The 22,216-nt window shown below is 42.0% G+C and overlaps 1 protein-coding gene across 1 annotated transcript in view; it reads right to left on the reverse strand.

Annotated features, from left to right (window-relative positions):
* Positions 1 to 1,826: 1,826 nt before the first annotated feature.
* The window catches only part of zfhx4 (zinc finger homeobox 4), a 79,313-nt gene continuing 58,923 nt past the window's right edge, over positions 1,827 to 22,216 (reverse strand). Inside the window, 7 exon segments of the mRNA XM_030123451.1 lie at positions 1,827 to 6,192; positions 6,708 to 10,730; positions 10,733 to 12,097; positions 12,340 to 12,460; positions 12,567 to 12,767; positions 13,851 to 13,984; positions 20,300 to 20,392. Coding sequence (XP_029979311.1) covers positions 4,619 to 6,192; positions 6,708 to 10,730; positions 10,733 to 12,097; positions 12,340 to 12,460; positions 12,567 to 12,767; positions 13,851 to 13,984; positions 20,300 to 20,392 — 7,511 coding nt within the window. The 3' untranslated portion in view covers positions 1,827 to 4,618.

Consider the following 22,216-nt stretch of genomic DNA (forward strand, 5'->3'; position numbering starts at 1 on the left):
AGAGAAAATCCATTGGCTGCAGGCTATTCAAAGCCAGATCTGCCTCCACTGCAGCCTCTGTACTGTATCATCTGGAAAGCTGTGGCTAGAAGGGTGCACTGTGCAGTGAGGGTGGAACCTAATGGTCATGAGTGATGTATGGGTTGCAGAAAACGCCATTTAGAATTTACAGTAAACCTTTTATCGTGTATTCAGGGCAAGACCGCTCTCTGCTGCGGCCTCTTTAGCGAAGCTGTGTCTGAACTACTATGAACTACTCTTCTCTTCAGAGGGCCTTTTTATTCTAGGACAGTGCAGTTACATGTAGGTTGTTGAATTGGGTGGCCTCCTAGATACACTCACATGAAAATGGTTCGTTTTATGACTTTTATATTTTTATGACTTCTAAACAGTAGTTTCTGCAAATAGAAGTCAGAATCTGTGAACAATAAACTTGTGTGTACCCTTATGTACACAGACAAAGACGCACACACATTTACTGTGTGCACAGATCACCCTGTTATCCTGTTTGTGATTTACTGGCAGACCACAGTGAAATCGCAGTGTAAAGAGGTCCTTCTTCTAGGCGCTGAGAAGGCCAGAAAAATGAAAGGCCTTCAGCCATTGTTCTCCACAAAGGTCAAATGCAATTCAATCCCATAATATGGCAGGGGGGAGCCCTACCTCGGCAACTGCTTGCACTTTAAGGGTGAGAAACAGGAAAGGGCCATTCAGCAGAACAGTTGCACCCTGTGAGCCGAACACATTCGTCAAGGGCAAGTCAGAAGGGGAAGAAAAAACCTGTTTTTACGTGTTGGGGCTGTTTCACTGAAGCGTGTTGAATCAAAAAATAAAGGCCACAGCTGATTCTGACAAAGTGAATAGATCCTCATCTTCCCCTTCATTTTTGCTGCCCTTGTGAAATTTCATTAGGTGGATTTAACGACTTGTGAGTGTCGGCTCTCTCCGTGACCCTGACACCGGTGGCTGGTTGGCGGACACCTCTCTGCCAGGGTGTGATGTATTGTGCTGAAGTGCTCCTGAGGTGCAATTTTTAATGTGGCAGCATATGCTGACCTCAGGACCGAAAAGTCACTCTCACATCCTCCACTGGTGTCCATTTTAATTTTTAATTCAATTTTAAAAGCCCTATAATGTCAGTTTTTCATCTATTACGTAGCAAACCTAATGTAAGGATATTGTATGCTTTTGATATGGGCCTTACATACCTGTGTCCGACTCTTAACAGACGTTCTTTACTCTCTGTTGGTCCTGTGTATCTTTTTATCCGTGGTTGTGATTTATTCTTGGGGCAATTTCTATTTTAATGAAAGGGGTGCAGAGCAGCTACTGATCAGAACCAGATTAGCAGACACTTCCAAATATAATCCCCTGCATCTGCTCAGAGTCAGATTACCACAAAGGGCAAAATGACAGGAAATATCCATTATATCAAGTTGAGTTTAGAAAGTCAGTGAACAGGACAATGACACAATACGCTACATGTTTTGATAAGTCAAACATAAAGTTAGAGGACGCCTCACCAGAATTAAAGTGAAACATGGTTAGTATATGAATAAATAATTCCAGCAGCGATGAGAAAATAATGAGAAATGATCAATTCCATCCATAGTCTAGTGCAGTGGTGTAAATGACATGTGATCAGTTGAACCTATTGATATTAAATCTTAATATCAATAGGTTCAACTGAAGCATAACTGAAAATGTAAAAATGCCTCTTGGTCGCAGTTGATTGAATATTGAATTTGGTATAAAAATGCAAATGATTAAACATCATAACATAATAAGTAGCTGAAAGAAAGAAAGAATATTTGTTGAAGCCAAACTGGTTTGCAGATACAGTTTTTAATGTATCACAACAATGAGCAACAAACATACTTGATGAACTATTTCCAGAAGTTGTTCAAATACCATCTACAATAAACGTCATTTCAACTATGACAACAGGTCTGTGACAAAATAAAAAAAAAGGTTTCAAAACCATGTTATTACCGTGATACGGTACAGTTGAGACCTCAAACAGTACAGTAACAAAAACTAATGCGACTACTCTCTATATATAAAACATCAATAACATTTTTGGTTTAGTTTATTTAAAGTTTTAGCCATAGGGGCTTCTTCTTATTAAAACCTCAGGGTGCATTTCCTATGTAACCCAGATGTTGAAGAGTACATATTGTGTAGGATATGATTGCGCCATGAAAATCCCTTTGACATCCAGAAGAACAATTCCAATTTCAACCTTTTGAAGGCTGTCCCCATGAACATGACACAATCCATCCATTTTTTTTTTTTCAAAAAGTTCTTTTTTTTTCTTTTTGGCTGCTGTGCAGTTGCAATATCTATGTACAGTTATATTGTTGGACCATCCTTTTTGTTGGTTTGTTAGCTTTTACCAGTCCTTGGTGTGGAAAGCGTCCTGTCTGACGCTAACATCTTAGCACATGATGCTAGCTGACAGTTCAGTCTTTTAATGCTGAGCCACAAAGTGGGGAAAGGCAAAAAGCCAGAGTTGTGAAAGCCTTTGGAATCAGGACAGTCGCTCATGTTTGTACAATGGCAGAATTGCACCTTGGGAGGCCAGGATGTCTCTTATGAAACACAATCAAAAAGTGTCTTCAGGATTAAAGTAAATGTTAAAATACTAAAAATCCAAATAATGACATTTAAAAAGCTCACGCAGAAAATTAAAAACTGACATTTTGCTTTAAAACCTTGAAAAAAACACCTTTACAATAATAAAACATAAGAGGAAATGTTACTTGATTTCATTGTTTGAAACAATAACTAAGCATGATTTGATTTAACCTGTCAAACAGTTGCATTACATGCTACTTGCTCATCTCAGAATAGGAAATACCAAAAGCAATACATTTTTGCATTTCTTCATATTAATAAATTTGTACCATGCACAGCCAACTACGAATATGTACAACAGCTTAGCTTTCTTTGTTCACAAGCCTTTTTCTTTCATACAAATAGCCTTCTGTTACTTTGGAATGAATCACATTGGTTTCAATTACCAAACTAGAAAGTGATTCGTAAAAAATTGAACACCCTTTGACAGCTTTCACATTCTTAGTTCCACAGCGAAAAAAAAAAAAGAAAGAAAAAAACAAACAAAAACAAAACAAAAAACAAAGCAAAGCAAAGCAATTAATGGTTCAGTATTCTGTCTGGTAGAAAGTAGAGAGAATTTATGGCAAGCAAAATAACATTACACAGTAGCAGCAAACTTTGTAAGGTAATACTTTGCAATGTTGAAATCACTAAATATGGAAAAATTAAAAATGCTGACTTTAACTGTAGATCAAGTGCCCAGAGAATTGATGGGAGGACGTCAACCTATGCACTTAATGGCAGTGTATAGGTGTAACACTGTTTTAAGTTCTACAAGTACATGAAAAATGTTTTAATATACAACACAAATGCTGTTGTCCCCCTTTTAAAGCAGCATATTTGCAAAATGTATAGCAAATGATCATATCTTTAACATTGTGACCAACTTGTACCTTAACAGTTTCAAGTATACAGTACTGCTTTCATGGATGCACCAATTGTTAAATATGTCTCTAGATTGTTAGGCATCAATCCTGTAACAAATATGGACCAATATGCTGCTGCAATAGACACAAATAATAATTAAAACACAAACATACATACATACAAACAGAAAAATTCTATTAAATTAACAAATGGCCTACTCAAATAATAAAAAGACAAATAAAAACAAAATAAGTGCACTATAGTCCAGACACAAGCAGGTACCGTAACAGTACAGCAATTCACAAATGAAAAATGTTATATTCACATAATTCAAGAGTCTATCAAAACTAGAGTTATTACCTCTTCAGAAAAGGGTGTGAGCAGAGGTAAAAGTGAGAAGGTAAGAGTTGGCACAGATTAGTATATACTACAAGAAATAAAGGGGTGGGAAATAGTTACAGCTTGTTGAAATACAAACTGGCAAACACAGGGGCATCATACACATTTACTTCACCATTCTAAATTCCCTCAGTGGCAAAACCATACTGTCTTTGTAGGGCAAAACTAAAAGGATATGCACATCGTCCATTGTAACAGTAATATTGTCTCTTGGTACTCTATACACATCAAGGAAATGCGTCCGATAAAGCTTGACATGTTTTGGTTATAAGCCAAGTGTACCCAGGCTTGTTGCTGCTTTAACAAATGAGAAATGTTATGTTCTGACCTGAGAATTTAAAGCTACTGAATTACACCTATCTAAACTAAGAGAGATTCTCTTTGAGGGTTCTGGATCGTCATCCCATACAGTACATGCTAGCATTTGGAAAACAATCCAGCTGAGGTGCAATTTGCTATCGTGAGAGTTTTTGGCTTGAAACAAGCCCCCCAAGGGAGCCTGTGGGATTTTTTCCTACTCCATGTTTTTGTATACAATATAAGCTCAGTCAAGCATCTGCAACAGTTCTGTCCATAACAAAAATCAATCAATATCTTGCCAGCATATCAATATGGGAAAAACAATCCTGAGTCAATCATTTGGTACTGTAATTTTTTGGGTTAAGAGAAACTTTGGAACTGCAGTTTAAAAAGTCTTATTTTTTTCTTTAAGCAAGGGATCCTTTTGTCACTCCTACACACTGAACATATCCATTCTTATACTACTGAAGCTCGCGTCTAGGCCAGAGGCCGGCTTAGCCTTGACTTCCAACGCGTTATCTAAGTCATCCAGCTTCTGGCTTAGCTCATTGTCAGACTCATCTGAACAACTCTCGGTGGGTAGTGAGGTTGGAACCCCTGAGGTGCTGCAGGAAGTTGAGGTAACCGTTGAAGGTGAGGAGAGGGGGGGGGGAGGAGAGGCAGACGGGGAGGAGGAAGCAGCTTTCCGGGCTGTGGTGGCCTGGAACAGGACATTTGGCCAGGACTTCATGGACAAGCGAGAGAGATGAGGAAAGGTGTTATTAGAAGAAGCTGCAGACTGCGAGGTAGATGTGGTGTTAGGAGTAGGGGAGCAGACAGAGTGAGGTAATAATCTAGTATGCTCTTTGGCATTTCTCATTGCTTGTTTGATTGTTTTCTCTTTGTGCAAGCTCGACTGAAGGTGTTGGCCAAGTGCTTCATTCCCATTAACAACCACATTGCAGGCAACACAAGTGTAGTTGCTCACTGCCTTTCGAAGCACTGTCTCTTGCGGGTCAGTAAAAGGATGTCCGAAGTAACAGAAGGACTTCTGATGACGCACCACTGAATCTTCGTCAGCAAAAATCATCTGGCACTTTCTGCATATAAACTCATGCTTGACGGACGGTACAATAAAAGCATCTGGAAAATCCATGGTACTTTTGGTATCCGTTTTCGGTTCTTCTTTTGTGCTTTCTGTTGAAGAGCCTTTGTTGGTTTCATCCTTAGCATCTATAGCTTCTTTTGGTTTGAAGGAGTTGGTGGTGGTGGTGGTGCTCTGTATGCTCTGGGGCGTCTTCACAGGGATTTGTTTCTGTGAATGCTGCTGTTTCTGCTGTTGCTCAAGTTGCTTCTGCTGCTGCTGCTGTTGCTTCTGCAGTGAATCCTGAAGGGACTGCTGGTACTGCTGATACTGCTGCAGGAGAGCGGTCTGTGAGAGACCGGCAGCCATGGCAGCTTGAGGAACTGCTGCTGGGCCATATGGAAACAGGCTTTCCATTCCACACAGTGGTGGGAAGTATCCCCCTGTCTGGACCCCTCTAGGAAGCTGGGGAGAGAAGCAGTTGGGAAATCCAGGAAGAAAGTAGGGCAGAAACTGGCCTCCCAGGAAAGAGGTTGGATCACCAGTGGCAAGAGCATTCTGAAGTGCCTGAAGCTGGGTGGCGTCCAGTGAAGTCTCACCTCCTAGTTTCCCTGCAGCTGGACTTGGTTTCTCCCTTTTCTTGGCCATGCTAGGGGTCTCGGGTCGTGAGCTGCTCTCGTTCTCTCTGTCCTTCACCTTCATCTGAAGTGGCTTGTCTCCTGGTTTCTTGCTGCTGTCTCTCTCTGTGTCTTTACCTTGCTGCTCTGTATGATTTACTGCTGCCAAAGGTGTGGAGGGAACAGGAGGAGGAGGTGGTGGAGGAGGAGGAGGAGGAGGAGGAGTCTGCAGAAGAGTCTTGGTTGGGGTAGTGCTGAGAGACATGGCAGGAGAGGGGGTGGCTGGTGTAGGGAACCCAAGCATGCCAGCACCGGGAGACGCTAAAGCTGAAATACAGTGGTATATAAATATGGAAATATTCAATATTTAAATATTCAATCCCAAATTACTATGGATATTTGTTTGCATGACAAGATTAAGATGTTTTATTTGTCACTGGCTGATTTATCTCTCTTTTTAAGATTTTGTTATGGATCAAAACTGTCACATGCGCTTTATGATAATTTCATCTGCCAATATATTAGCATATAAATATATCAAACCTACAATTATGGGGAAAACAAACAACACAAATGAAAGTCATGATATAAATACATTTTTGTAAAAAAAAAAAAAATCTCTGAATTATCAGTTAGCAATACAACTCTGATGATGACATTACGCATGCACTAGATACACCATTTAAATGTTTAAAATAGTTTTAAAAAATAGGACTTATTGAGAAACACCATTGTGATATAGAGTAAACAGTAGTAGAATAAAACAAAATAGTGCATGGTAAAGCTCAGTTCATAAAGCTTCTAGTCTATTTGACTTTTCATTGTTTGTCATACTAACTCACCAGGTGTGTTTGGTGGAAAAACAGGAAGTGATGACGGCCCATTGACTCCAGGAAGTAGCACTGGCGGTAGACCAGATATCCCTGGGTAGCCTGAGGGCAGACTGAGGCCATGAAGTGCATTATTGTTGTCCACTGCAGTCTGTTGCTGCTGGCCAGGCAGGCTGAGTCCCTCACCAGCTTTCTTTATGCGGTCCAGTTCTTGCTGGGCCATTAGCTGACGGACAGTGGTTGGTGCTAGGTAGTCCTTTTCTCTATCTACCTGGTTTCCCAGGGTTTCTTGCACTTTGGTGATGTGCTGTTTGGAGAATATGTGGTCCCGGACGGACATCCGGGCAGTGTACTTGACACCACACAAAGTACACTCAGGCCTGGGCCCATCTGGTGAGCCTTGACTTATCATGAATGGCTTTCCAATATTAATCTTGAATTTCTTCTCTTTAGCACGGGCATTCTGGAACCACACCTGGACCACACGTTTGGGAAGTCCAATCTCATTGCCCAGCATCTCACACTCTTGCATTGTAGGAGTGCGGTAGTCACTAAAACAGGCCTTGAGCACTTTGAGTTGGAGGTTACTCATCTGGGTCCTGAAGCGTTTGTGCCCTGGCCTATCTCCCGCATTGTTGCCTTTCCCAGACTTATTGAAGGGGTTAGCTGCCCCAAAGGGACTAGGAGAACTGGGATCAGCAAGGCTTGATGATTCACTTCTGTCATAGTTGTCATCCATATCATCATCCCTTGAGCTGAAGTAAGAGTCACAGTCTTTTCCAGAAAAACTAAGGACAGGACTGACCATGCTGAATTGGAACCTGTCATTTCCACCATCAGAATTTGGCAACAGGCCACTCTTATTGTCACTGAGCTTGTCTCCTCCATTGGCTGTGAGGTTTTCAATTTCATTGTTGTTACCCTCATCACCAGTTGTAGCATCACTAATGGCTGTATTAATTGATGATGTCTCATCAAAGTCCATCTTAATGAGATCATAAGATGATACTTCTGCTGAATTAATATTAGGCCCTTCAGATTCATCACAGTTTTCAGCTTTTAAGGATGAAGGGCTTAAGAAGTTTTTTACTTGTGCCTCAGATGGTTTAACAGGGGTTGAGGATGCAGCAGGCAGCTCATATTCATTTGGCTCAGTCTTAGTAGGCAGCTGTGGGTAGTCAAAGAAGTTATACTTATTTGGGCTTTCACCTCTTTCATTGTCTTGATTCATCATTGGGCTTGGTGGCAGGCTAAAACCTGCTTGCTTAGCCTCATGCCAATGTCTAGATCGTATGTGACTATCTAGAGCAGATTTAGCCTTAAACAATGCTCTGCAAAAGGGACATTTCTTGTGGGACTGGGAGGGCCCTATAGCCCTAAACTGTCCCTTTCTCTCTCTTGCTCGAGTATTTTGGAACCAAACTTGCACAACTCTCTTTTTCAAGCCAACTTCTCGTGCAATGTGGTCCAACATTTTCCTTGTTGGGTTAGAGTCAAGTAGGTATTTGTCATAGAGAACCTCTAGTTGTTCTGGTGTGATAGTGGTTCGCAAACGTTTATCTCTGTGTTGCTCTTCACTACTGTTTCCACCATCTTTATCATTAGCAGTTTCATCCTTGTCGTCCAGTTTTCTCTTGACTGCCCCAGAACCAGCAGCAGAGGCCAGACCAGAGCTACTCTGAGAGGGGATTTGGGAGAGGCCTCCAGATAACAGATGACTAGCCATCAGGGGATTGTTTGGGTCGAATATCATATAGGGCATATCAATAGGTCTTTCAAGAAACTGGGAGTGAAGGAATTGGTTTTGGGCAGCCAAGAAATGCATGTGCTGGTGCTCCTGCCACAGCTCCACAGTTGGAAATGCAATTTTACACTGCTCACACTGGTACTGTAGCATTTGGTGGGAGAGGCTGTTTGTGAGTGTGGAAAGGGCCATGGAAAGTGGACTTGAGGGCACGGTCGCTGCCTGTGGCTGGGAATGGGGTCTTGACATTTGAGGCTGTGGTGCTTTCTGAGGAGGTGGTTGAGGTGTACAGGCCTTAGATGGTCTGGGTTCTGGTAGTGTCTTGATCACTGGTGATGGAGCAGTCTCAGTTTGTTTGGGTTCAGGTTCAGGGGCAACATCTGGCTTAGGAGAAGTTTTTCCCATGCTGGCACGAGGAGAAGCCATTACAGGGGAACTTGAACCAGAACTGTTGGCAGTTCCCTGGAACTGTTTGGATGGCTCAGACATTAAGTGGCTCCTAAATGGACCTTGCTCATAGGAATCTGTAAAATCCTCAGACTGGTTGTCCTCATTACCTTCTTCATCTTCATCCTTGTAACACTGCTTTTTCTGGTGAGTGATGAGGTCAAAGATACGTGGGAATACAATGTTGCACTTTTTACACTGGTACTGCATATTGCTAGTTCTGATGTATCTCTCATTGGTTAGCTCTTTTTTCTCACTATCTTTAGAATCAGCCTGATTTTCATAGCTCTTGCGAGCCTTCTGGCGGGCATTCTGGAACCACACTACAATAACTCTGGTTGGTAGGTTGAGCACAGTTGAGAGCTGCTCAATCTCATCATCTTTTGGGTAGGCATTCGTGTCAAAGAAATCTTGAAGCACCCTTAACTGATAATCAGTGAATCTAGTCCTGGAGGACCTTTTGTTGATGGCTGAGTCAGTTTTATAGTATTCCTGTGTGGAGAGGTGGGGCTCCATTCGAATGTCTTCCAATGTAGTAATTGGAGGAATACTGAAATTGTACGGGGAGTCTTTACTTCGCTGCCTCTCTTTGAAGAGCGTATTGCGGAACCAGTGCTTTATGACCTTTTGTGGCAAGCCAGACTTCTCTGACATCTCCTGAATTTGTTCTTCATTGGGGGAATTGTTAATGTCAAAATTGGCACGTAGAATCTTTAGCTGGTCATCAGTAATACGTGTGCGTGGTCGCTTAAACTGGGACTGGCGCAGGAAGTTTGGATCAAGACCCAATTGTTGTTGGCAGAGCTGTGTAAGGTCTGTTGAAAGAGAGTCCATACCTGGAAGCTGAAGGGCAAGCTGAGGAGGCAGGCCTGGGTGCTGTACAGACTGCATCATTAAAGGTGGGAAGAGGGGCAGATCCAAAGGAACAGGGAGCTGCACTTGTGGAGGTGCAGGTGGGGCAGATGGTGGTGGAGGAGGGGGGGGTGGCTGGGGTGGTGTGGCCTGGTGAGATGGCTGGTGTTGGGTCTGATGGGAAACAGGAACTGGTGATGGTACTGGGGTTTGGGGTTTAGTCATTGAAGTAGAAGGAGGCTGAGGAGCAGTCACTGGGGCAGGGGCAGGAGGAGGAGGAGGAGGAGGTGGTGGTGGTGGTGGTGGTGGAGGAGTCTCAGGTGAAGCAGGGTTTATTGGATATAGTTTGTCATAAGCCTCTCTGTACTGCTGGGCAAACTTTTCAAGCTCAACATATGGGAAAAAGTGGCTATGCACATGCTCCTGGTGGCTTTTGAGTATAAGCATATTGGAAAAGAGCTTTCCGCACATCCCACACTCAAGCTTATCAGTGTTCATTTCCACTTCAACTCCATCTTTGTTTTTCTTTTGGTTTTTCTGTCTGTTTTCATTGTACTGGATGACCAGTTCAAATCCAAAGTTCTCTAGTAGTGCTTTAGCTGCATTGCCTCTTGCTCCTGACACAATACGTGGAGGGGGAATCAATGGCTCTGGAAATTTTGACTTTTTAAGATCTTTGTTGTCTTTTCCTCCATCACTTAATGTATCACCTCCATTTTCCATCTTGGATCTGTTTTCTTGCTTTTCTAAGTGGTCTTCTGCCTCTCTTGACATCTGAATTTCTGAGACTGACACAGCACTGGACTCAATTTTGGGTTTGAGGTTCTGCATTTGCTGGTTTTTCTGCTGCTGAATCTGCGACTGTGTCTGAGAGGGTTGCTGCTGCTGCTGAGCCTGTTGCTGGGCTTGAGCCTGTTGCAGCTGATGCTGCTGTTGCATCTGTTGCTTCAAATCCTCTAAGAATGATCCGGTAAGGCCAGGCATTCCAAAGCAGCTGCTGAGTGCAGTGCTAGCTCTGGGCTAAGGTTAAATTCTGCCCCTGGGATGTAAAAAGGAAAAAGAAACTGTGGCTGTTGAAATTGCAGTAGTGCTTCTGGGGTCATTGGAAAATGGGGGAAGAAAGCTGGGTTAAGGAACTGGGGTTGAAAGAAGGCAGCCTGTTGTTGCAGTTCATGTTGAAGCTGCATTTGCAGTTGGGCTGAAGACTGTGCTGACTGGAGGCTGCTTGTCTGTGCAGAAATATGATCAGTAGTTGTGGTTTGTTTTGTGTTGTTGCTGCTATTAGCTTCTTTGGGTTCCACAGTGTTCTCTTTGTTAGCAGAAGGTGTTCCACTTCTAGCAGTGTCTGAGTTGGTATTGCTCCCTTGTGTGCTTGGGGCTGGACTTTTTGCTGGTACTGGTCCACTAGTGCCAGTTACACTGCTACTGCTGCTAATTTCAGTTTTGGCGGTTCTGGCTTTGGTCTGGTGGAGTACTGACCTCATGTGAATTTCAAGTGTTGAGCTTTGGCTGTAGGCAACATTGCAAATATTGCATTTGAATGGTTTGTTGTCAATGCTGTTGCCTGTCTCTTGTGGAACTGGACTGGATGCTTCCTGGAGAACCTTCTTCAACTTATGCAAGTGTGAAACTGAATTATAGTGGACCAGTAGGATGTTCTTCTGTGTGAAGGACTCCTTGCATACTGTGCACTTGTAAGGCCGTGAAGGATCTAAAAATTTCTCCATGGTGAAGTTGGGCCCTTTTCTAAATGGCAAGGTCCGTTTTGGTTCTGCTCCCATGTCATCTAGCAGAGAGCTACTGTCACTTCCAGTAGGACTGGGCTTCTCTTCCTGGTCCATTTCATCATCTTTATCTAAGTCATGTTCAAAAGCCTGCGCTTCCTCCAAGGCTCTGACCTCACTTTCAGTGATATCCCCATTTAGAGGCAAATTTCCAATGAGTTGCTGCACCTCAGCTTCACTAAGTTCAGGGTGTCCATTTTCTAAATGCTTCCTGAGGGCCAGGAATGTCCTGAAGCTGCGTTGACAAAGGCTGCACATAGTGGCTGCTCTGATGGCATGATACTGGGAATGTATCTGAAGCTTCTGCATTGTCTTGAAGGCCAGACTGCAGTGGTTGCAACGATATTTGTAGACATGACGATCAGACACTGACAGCTGTTGTTGTTGCTGCTGCAGCCTTTGGAGCTCACTGAGATGGTCCTGTAAGGCATCAGGAGACTTGCTTTCATGTCCTAGACCACTGGCTTTTTTCCAGTCTGGGGCCTCTGAAGCCTCCTTAGGAGGCTTGAGTTCTTCACACTGTACGTCCATTTCATTCTTGTCTTGAACAGTCAGCTCATCCTTTAAGATATTTCCTAAAAGTAAACAATGACATTCAATATTATTCAGTAATGTCTGAGTAAAACATAGACAGGCATAAATATTTCTTGCACAGATTAGACATATTTGACTGTTAATATTATGTATTCTCCTACTTTACACTGTAAATAGCAAATGTAAATGATTGCATGAATTACAGTTACAATATTATATTCCATATTCCACAGACAAATGAATAACAAAAAGAAATTATTAAATATTCTTATATTGTTCTTACCTTGAGACTTTCCTGTCCCATCAGAAAGAGAGGTAGAAGAATCCATTAAAGACAGACCCTTGTCTTGTCCAGTTTGGGGATGCATTACATTATTTGGTGTTGCTGTGTCAGGTCCCACAACCTAAAAAGCATCATAAATGATAAAAAATTAACAGATAAGCCAGTGCTTGTAAACAGCAGTGCTTAGGCCAAATTTCTATTTATGAAATCATGATTCTTGTACATACAGTCAGAATAAGCTTTTCCACGCAGTCTGGGGCCACACTATGCAGGTGGGTGAGATGCAGCTGCAGATGTATCTTGTTGCTCAGGACATCCTGGCACAGTGGGCAGCGGATCACTGGCTGCATGGAATGCTGGGACATTACATGGAGCTGCATACGGTTGGCATCTTTACTGCTGTAGTTGCAATATGGACACTGCTGGACCTACAAAACAGAAAGCAAACAGGATAAGTAAATAAATGGCTAAAACAAAGAAACTGCCATCATCACAAACAATGAGTATTATCAAGATGATAGAATGAAAAAAAAAATACAACTCACAGTTGTAGGAGTAAAAATAATTATAACCATCTTCAGAATCAAGTAAAATTTTCACAGGAACTTTGCTTCCTCTCCTTTGACCTCCTCACCTCATCTTACCTTCTTCACCTCTCCCCACTATCCCCATGCCCATCTTAACACAGAGAAGGTGGATCAACTACTTTTCCAATAATTCACTTAAGTCTCTGATCTCATGCAATTTTATTAACAGAAAACACGATTGGCCGGAATTTCTAATCAGGATATTACAGATGACAAAGGTGTGTACTCACTCAAGCTACGCCTTGCCCTCATTACAGGGAGTACTCTGAACATAGCTGCCTCCCCACCACCTGTCTTAATAGAATCCATTTCTGAAATGACTAAGTCCTCCCTCCTTGCAGAGCCCAGGACCAGACGAGCTAATACTTCATAATCTAATTTAAAAACACATATAATTTAAAGAGATGCAAAAAGGGGGAAGAAGCAGTGAGGGAGGCCTAAGGCTAGTGCAGGTATTCCACTTAAGAACACAAAGACTGCCCTACTAGGTTTGATGCTAAAAAGCTCTGTCAGGGAGGGAATGGTGAGCTGCGTTTAACCCTTTGAAAGAAAGCTGGCGCCAGCAGATGCTAAATGCTTAGGTTAGCATTTCTGCTTCTTACAGTTCATGAGTATCTTCCCATTAGTTCATCCCGTACTGACAGTGAAGATAAAATCTCATTGGCAGTTATGAGGGAATACTTGCCTCATTAGAGATTTCTGTACCCAACATTAAATGACAAATTCCAGTGGGTGTTGACAATTCACAGTAATTTGCCAGATGTCCACTCCAAATACAGCACATGGATACAAAAGTCATCTAAAACCAATACATGTATTTTATTGGTAATGGCAGGTCTCCATTGTTGCCCTCCGTGAGAATCACAGTTTACTTGGGTAATTTTTTAAAAATAAGTTTTGTGTTGATATTCCAAAAAGTCTTACCTGCTCATTGGCAGATGTCTTCCCTTCAGCAGACTTGGGTCTTTTGGGTGGGCTTTCAATTTGTTGATCTGGCAGGAGGGAATGTTTAGCAATGGCATTAGGTCCTGTAACCTCTTTGGATGTGGTGTTCACTCCTGGTATAAGAGATGGGAAAAAAAGAGTGTTAATTAAAAATTCAATATTAATAGATTATCAAAATTCATTGTTGAAGCATGTCTGTCCGCATTTGTGATTCAGCTCAAGAGAAAACAGAACAAACTGAAAAAAAAAATCAATTAAGCATTTTGGAGTGACAAAGGTATCTTTTAGTTGTGATTATATAATACAAATCTTCATATTTGACATTAAACAAACGAATTGTAAATAAGAAAACAGTCATTTCTCATTCATGCACTGCAACGTAACGGCTGAAAATCATATACTATAAATACTATAGAATACACAGTATAGGCCTAGTTTTAAGTATGTAAAAATTATGCTAAAAATTGAAATGTTCACATAAACTGAAACGTCTGGCAATTTGTGCCTATCTTTGACTGCAAAGCTGGAAAACGACTATTGAACATCAGACTTCCTAACATAAACAAGTCTACCAAATTAATACTCAGTGGAATATAGGTGATGATTTTAGAAATTATTTGACATCAAGACAACATAAGTATGGATCCAAACACGCACTGCATTATTTATATTCATTTACAATGACGTGTTTCTGCCTGAGGACATATGAAATGGAGAAAGCTCAGGCAGGCTCATTATCACAGCATGACATACATTAAATGTTATGGTAATATGATACACTTCATTAGTTCATATACATTTCCCCAGCTGCTGCCAGAACTTCTCTGTCTGTACAAGATGCAAAATTTTCAGAGCTCAGTCACGGCTGGTGGTATAGTAGCAGCATGACTTGTGTGTCTGTTTGTATGTGTGTGTGTAAGCGTGTGTGACATTAACAGTGGGGCTCAATGTGGAGAGATCAGCCTCTGGTTGTATTTAGTAAATGCTGCAGCCGCTGATAAATCTTTCATTAGCTTCATCCTACGATACAGGCCATGCAGGCCCGGCTATACTCTGCCACTGCAATTTACCCACTCGACACAACACAAAGACACAGCAACTCTTCCTCCCTCCTACCCTACCTCTCCCAGGCTCTCTTTCTCCCTAAGCAACCCCCCCCCCCCCCCCCCCCTTGTCTCCCCTCCCTCGTCTGGTCACTCAAGGCAATATGTGAGCCTCACTCTTGCGAATCAACGCTTCACGCTAGATGCACAAATGGAAAAAAAGGGAAATCAAAGCACTGATACATGGAGAGGGGGATGAAAAAAAACATTTTGTATTTCATATTATTCTGTGGGTCGTGTTTGTATTGGGCGCATATCAATTCCTCCGGCCCGTTCATGCATTTTAATTCTGTTGCATTAAGTAGGCGTTCCACTTATTTTATTTGTAATCCCCTATATCTGGAGCCTGAAATATTGGCCTGTCAAGGAAAGTGACAAGAGAGACGGAGGGAGGGAAGAAAGGAAGAAAGGGAGAGAGAGCGGAGAAAAAAACACAAGGGCACAATGTGAATTTCCAAGAACATCCGAGAATTGCTCTGCAGCTCAGAATAGCGAGGTAATCTCGTCTTCCACTGCCTGTGATGGCCCCTGCAGGGCTTATGTGTGTGTGTCTATGCACATGTATGTGTGTGTATTATGCGTTTCATGACAGGCCTCTGACACTCCATTGGTCAGAAGGGTACAGCCTGGAAGCACCCGTCATATCACCTGACCTTTTCAAAGCCTTTACCCCGCCTCCCGTATTTATTATGACCATTTCTAATTTCAACTTTCAATTTTTGCCTCCGTCTTCCAGTCAATTTGCAACTAAATTACAACCCTGCAAAAGGAGATGAGGCGATTGTCGGACAAGAGGCTGCAAACACATTTACAATGTGGCGGGGGAAAGAGCCCACACATCAACATTGATTACTGTCATATTGAATGTAAATATATGTTTGTGCAGTGTGTGTGTTTGTGTGTGTGCGTATGCGGAGCAGAGATCTGTCCTTCTGCTTTGGATTTGACTTCGACCTACTGCTTTCATCAACACATACAACACTCAAGCAAAAAAAACAACAACAGTGGGTTAACCTTGACTGTTCAAAGAACATTTCTGTCTATGGCCACTTAGGAGCTTTAAATGCTATGTCCTGTGATTGAATAGTAAAGTTTTTTTAGGCACCTGCAATAAAAATAAATACAATGGCTGGCACAGTCAAAATGCTGACTATATATTTAAGAGAGAATATCAAAATATCCTTCTACTCGTAGCTTTTACCCAGGCTCATATTTTTCTTCTCAATACTGGATGGAGAGCTAAAATAATTAGAGAAATAATGGGAGAGAGCAGGATACAGAACAAGACAGGAGCAAGAGACTCTCCTCTCATTTTCCTTTGTCTCTGAGTCTGCACCCTACACTTAATGACTACGTCCTTTTTCCTCCTCCTCCATGCTCTTTCCCCTCCCTTCCCACCTTCCCTTCATCCTTATGTGGGCTCCACCAGCTGCAACCCAGTGAAGCGGAGGGGCAGAATAAACCTGACACCCCCCCACCTTCCACCAATGACAAATGTCTGCATGCAGCAGGACCCTGCTTGATTAGATAAATCAAAAGGTGATTTATGACACTCAACCTCTTTTGCATTGCATGGGGAGAGAGCGGCACACTCACCACCCATCTTTATTTGCAACTGTCAATGGTGTTTAGGGAACAGTGTATACACACTTACATACACGCAAGTGCACGCTGAAATGGAGAGAAGTACGGAGCAATGGAGGGACAGGCAGTGAAAGGTAGAGTAACAGTGGGTAGAGGGAAAAAAATGAGCAAGACAAGGACGGTAAAGCTCGAAACACCTCAGGATATTTCTGTCCCAAATTGCTCCTGAAAGGGGAGGAGAACTGACCAGAGCAACACATCTTGTGCTTTTTCCCCAGATATATTTTAGAATCTAGCTTTTCAATAAAGAGGGTGTTATTTTGTAAAAAAAAAATGAACCGAGTAAATGAGACTTTCTCACAAACCAGCATATCATTAAATTCTTATAGGCCGGATCAACAACATTATCAAGATCAAGTCTCATGAACAAAATGACAAAACAATCAATTGCAGTCTTTTTTTCTTTTTTTTTTTTTTTTACCTTTGTCTGCCTTATATGTTGCAAAACAATAGATCCCATCCCTGACATTTAATTTCATGAAAAAAACATAAACAAAGAGAGAGAGAGCGAGAAGGGAAAAGACTGTCAATTAAGAAGGAGCAGGCTGGGTGGCGGCAGCTTGGATTTAGTATTCAATTTAGCTGTCCTGAGCCCTGGCAGACTGGCTAGGGTTACAGAGCAGTAAATCTAGGAGGGAGAGCTGGCCAAAACAGGCCAGGGAGGGCCGGCCAGCATGATTTACTGGCCTACTGCTCTGAGGTTACGCATTAGGGTGACCCCCGGTCACCTGATAACATTACAGCAACATACTCTGAACCCCAAACTCCCACTGAAGCCCTCAGCAGGCCCAGATCTAGCCGGAGGGAAGTGGAAAGAGCGAAAGAGAGAGGAGAGAAAGAGAGAGAGAGAGAGAGCCGCTGCTGAACAGCAGCTGTCTTTCAGTTTGTGTTTTTTAATGACTCGCCTTCTTTTCTCTCCTCTATTCAGATTGTGCAAGATAAATATGAGCAAGGCCTTGTCACATTTGACAAATCATCTGAAAGGTTCAACAAGCTGTCATTACATAGAAAACACACATACATGCATAAAAGAGTTGCTGCAGGCTTGTAATTAAACATGCTAATATCTTTAATATATTTTAATTTCATCTGGGAGAGAGAAGACAAGCAGAGCCTTCATCTCAAGTTTAGCAAATTTGCAAGATGCATGCAAATAGAAAAAATAAGGACTGAAATTATTCTGAATGTGAACCGGCTAATATGGAATATTTAACATCTGATCTTTCTTGTGTGGGATTCAATTTTGTTTCTACCCTTATCTTCACAATTCAAAATTGTACACGAAATTAATACATAACATTTGACTGTAGAAACAATGAGTAATTTCTTTGCTAATTTGAAGCAGGTAGGGATGTGTAATTTCCTTAGGCTGCCTGACAGGCTCATTTCCATGCTGGGGCCTTTGTTTAGTTGGTTATTTATAAGAAGTGGGCCCCTGAGCCATGTTGGTGACATGCGCCATCTACACACACAGCACAAAGCTATCTGGAAGTAATCCACATCGGGGACATTTGCATGGAAAATGTAACATGGATTATAATTAATCTAAAGTGACATGGGATTAAAAAAGACAATGTAAATGAAGCAGGGGAAAAAGCTCTCTCTGTCTTTCCTTGCCCCTCCCCCCTCTGTCTGTCTCTCTCTTCCTCTCCCTATCTACAGTATCTGCCCCTCTTTGTTTAAGGGATCTTGGTCTTGGAGATGAAGTGCGCAAACACACTGTTCACTTGGTCACACTGTAATCCCTTCCCTGGAGATCTCCATATGGACACACACAAACGCAAACACACACACACCGTTCTGAACATTTCAAGCTTGCCAGAGATTTGGGGTTGAGGAAAGAGATGCTAAATCTTACTACTTTAAGCTGTAAAAAGAATAAAAAAAACAAGGCCCTGTCTCTGATGATAACCCTAGCATAACGACACGCTGACACACCAGGCACCCTTTAGCATTTTCCAGCATTTGACTTCCTGAAACCTTTTTTATCCAAATGCAAACACAGACACACACATTTGCTTCACTATGCCAGTGAGGACACTCATTGACATAATGCATTCACCACTTACAGTAATGTTACCACCACAACTGAAAGTCTAACTTTAAGTGAACAGAGGCCTTCATATTTTGCCCTAAGAGTGACAAAAGTCCCCACTGGTCTATGTACATTAAGTTAAAACTACAATTCAGGATAACACATACATACACAAAAAGAAAAACAATAGCAACATTATTATTTTTACTAACCAATAAGCAAAAAATCTAAGAGTAATGTGCTCCAAATGAAAAAAGAATACATGTGATAGACTACACTTTGAAATGCAGATGTACATAAGCAGGCTCTAAAGTAGCAGGGACCTGGACACTCTGTTCATTGCTTTTTTGCATGTGTGTGGTGGTGTTAAATGACGGTGGCGGTAATATGCGGCGGGAAATGCATGGATGGTGGTTCCCCGCCAGTCCGTCAGACAGGCCTGTCAGAGAGATAGAGCTGAAAGATAGATGACTAGCTAAACTAATAGGCCCCAGCCTCACTCAGCTCTCCTTCTGCCTCATTGAGCCTCACATTATGGAGCTAGGTATGGCATGCTAGGAAGAGGAGGTGGGGAGAGTGCTTGAGACAGATAGAGGTTGGGAGTTAGAAGGTGTGTGCGTGTGCATGTGTGTGACTTGGGGGAGGATGTGTGGGGTAATAGAGAAAGAGGAGGAGAGACATTAGTAGAGGGAGAAAGAATGAGAGAGAGAACCCCATGCAATGACAGAGAAAAAAGAGGAGAGAGAGACCCCATGCAATATTCATCCCCAGCCGTGGATTTCCATCTCATACATAAAAAGACCATATGAATTCTTATTTGGGTAAATCAAATCTAACAAAGCCAGGGCTATCCCGACCACAGCCTTGCAGCAGAGGCATTATGTGCGCTCTTCCTCGCCCAAAATAACAAAAACACCAAGCTGCCTTGTACAGATTGTTGCCCCTCCCTGCTTACAACTGCGCTATTCTTACAAACGAATAAACAGTTTCTCTTTTTTTCCCCTTTCTATCGTGTGCTCCTTCCTAACCGAGGTAATGCTTAGTGATAGGGTCAGAGATTGGACAACAATTAAGGGATGGATTGAGCCTTGAAAAAATAGAGGAGAAAGAAAAATGAAGGGAGGGTGCAGGAAAAAAAAACTAATTTAAGGGTTGCAGGGATGCAGTGCAATATTAGAAAAACATATACACAGGCCCCCCCATCTAATCCTGCGCTTATGAAAAATTAATATGTCATCGGAGAGGGCACAAGAACGAGAAAAGATTAATGCAAGGCGCTTATAAATTACAAGCACGCAAACTGATTTGATTAAAAAATAATCTGGGGCCTGGACATTGCCTGGTAATATCCACAACACTCAACTTATCCCTCTCTCTTTCTCTGTGTTTTTCTCTTTCCTTCTTTCCCACTCTCTCTCCCTGTCCCTTCTCTCTCTCTTTTTCTCTTTCTGTCAGATGGAAACGATTAAAGCAGGTCACATGGAGGCTAGTCAGCAGCATTCACATGTTACACACACATGTTTGAACCTTATCTGAGGGTGCAAGAGATGAACGATAATTAAGGAAAGAAGGGAAGCTTACAGTTCATAGGTGTTTTGTGTATTTGTGTGTACGCACAGTATGTGTGTGTATGTGTGTGTACTTACGGTCAGTTCTCCTGCTTTCAGTCAAGTCTCGTTCGGTGAGTCCTGGCCTGGAGGAAGAGCGAGGGGATCTCTCACTGTCCTCAGCAGTCTCCTCTGGAAATGGAGAGAGAAAACTACATTACCCACAATGCACTATCACAGAAAAAGAAACCGTCTGTGTTATTCGAATGAAACAGAGCTTCTCTTTTATCAGATATTCTTGTATGATATCAGTTATTTTGAAAATATCCCAGCTTGTAGATGTACTAATAATCCTCATGAAGCCTATTTGACACAAACGTTAAGTTTATCATATTGTATATCTCACCAGAAAATAAAGCTTTATTGACTTGAACACATGTACTGTTGAAAATAGCTCTGCCATTGCTTTTATAGTGGATGAAACATAATACATTCATGGGCTGCAGCAAGTGGTGTGATGACAAAATACATCCTAAAATAAAAAACAATTTCAATCATTTTCAACCCCTCTTTGATTTGAAGAATGAGCCAAAATAATGTTTACTTTCACTTTTATTTTATTTTTTAAAAACTACGTGATTTTTTTTTGCTTATCATCAAATAATTCGAACTATTGTTTCTGGAAGGAAATAGAACTGATGCTCTTTTAAGGTGCTGACATTTGAAGATGTTGTGTTTTTGTGTTACTTTTGTAAAAGTGCGCATGCATGCAGACACACATGCACAGACACACAAACCAACACATAAACGTGCAGCTCTGTACTATTAGCAGATTAGCCTGCCCATCTCTGAGAGTTCAGCCCCTTGTTTGATAATTCTGTGTATCTGCAGTGTTCTGCCAGTGGATTAAAGTGTGTGCGTGTGTGCATATGTGTGTGTGTCAGTGCGTATATGTGCAATTTGTGTGTGTCTCTAAGTGTGTATATGTGTCGCCAGCACAAGCTAACACTAATCCTAGCCGAGCCCCAGCGCTCCCTTTCATCCAGCCATCATTTGTCTCCGGCTGGGCTGATGTCACTTTGTAATGAATTTTGAGCAGTCTGAGAGAGGCCAGATAACCAGGCATGTGCACGCACGCATGTACACACAGCACACACAAACATGTACACACACACATGCAGAGACACACACTGTACCCTCCTCCTACTCAGGGCAACACACACAACTGCAAAATCAAACAGAAACACTTACACACAGGCGTCAAATTATATACACGTAGTATCATATTCACACACACACACACACACACACACACACACACACACACACACACAGCAAAACCGTTAAAAATTTCATGTCTTCTAAATGGGAAAAGCAGGGGAAGGGGGGTGGTCTCTTTCACCACACACCCCTCACTCTACCAGAGAATGAAACTGGTGCATGTGTGTTTGTGTGTGAGTGCGTGTAAAAGAGCTGCGCTCATCAATCCTGCACTGGCTTAATAACCATATTTTACAACACACACACACACACACACACACACACACACATACAGAGTCATATTCATAGAAATCAGGGAAAGGGTGCATTGAGGTCAGCGTGCATTTGCATACAATCACTTTGGCTATTGTATGACGAGCACAAGGGGTCTCCAGAAACCCCCCTTGGAAACATGATATGATTAACCCTTTCACATACAGCGGGGTTTGCACACACACAACTAAAAAAAAAAGACACACACACACACACAAAGAAACAGACAGACACATAGACTAAGCGCTGGCGCCGTTGCTTTAAGCACCAACACATTAAGTGGACATTATATACAGCATGAAATTTTCATGGCAGATGCCGGCATGTGATTGAGAAGGAAAATTGCAGTTGTGTGTGTGTAGGGGTGCTTATTCATGAGCACTTTTGTATTTTTGAATCTACACTTGAGTGTGATTCCTGTACACATTTTATGTGTATACAGTCTATGTCAAGGTGTAAGTGTGTGTTCTTGTACGTGTGCAT

This window comes from Sphaeramia orbicularis, chromosome 20 (genome assembly GCF_902148855.1).
Source record: "Sphaeramia orbicularis chromosome 20, fSphaOr1.1, whole genome shotgun sequence".
Lineage (NCBI taxonomy): Eukaryota > Metazoa > Chordata > Actinopteri > Kurtiformes > Apogonidae > Sphaeramia > Sphaeramia orbicularis.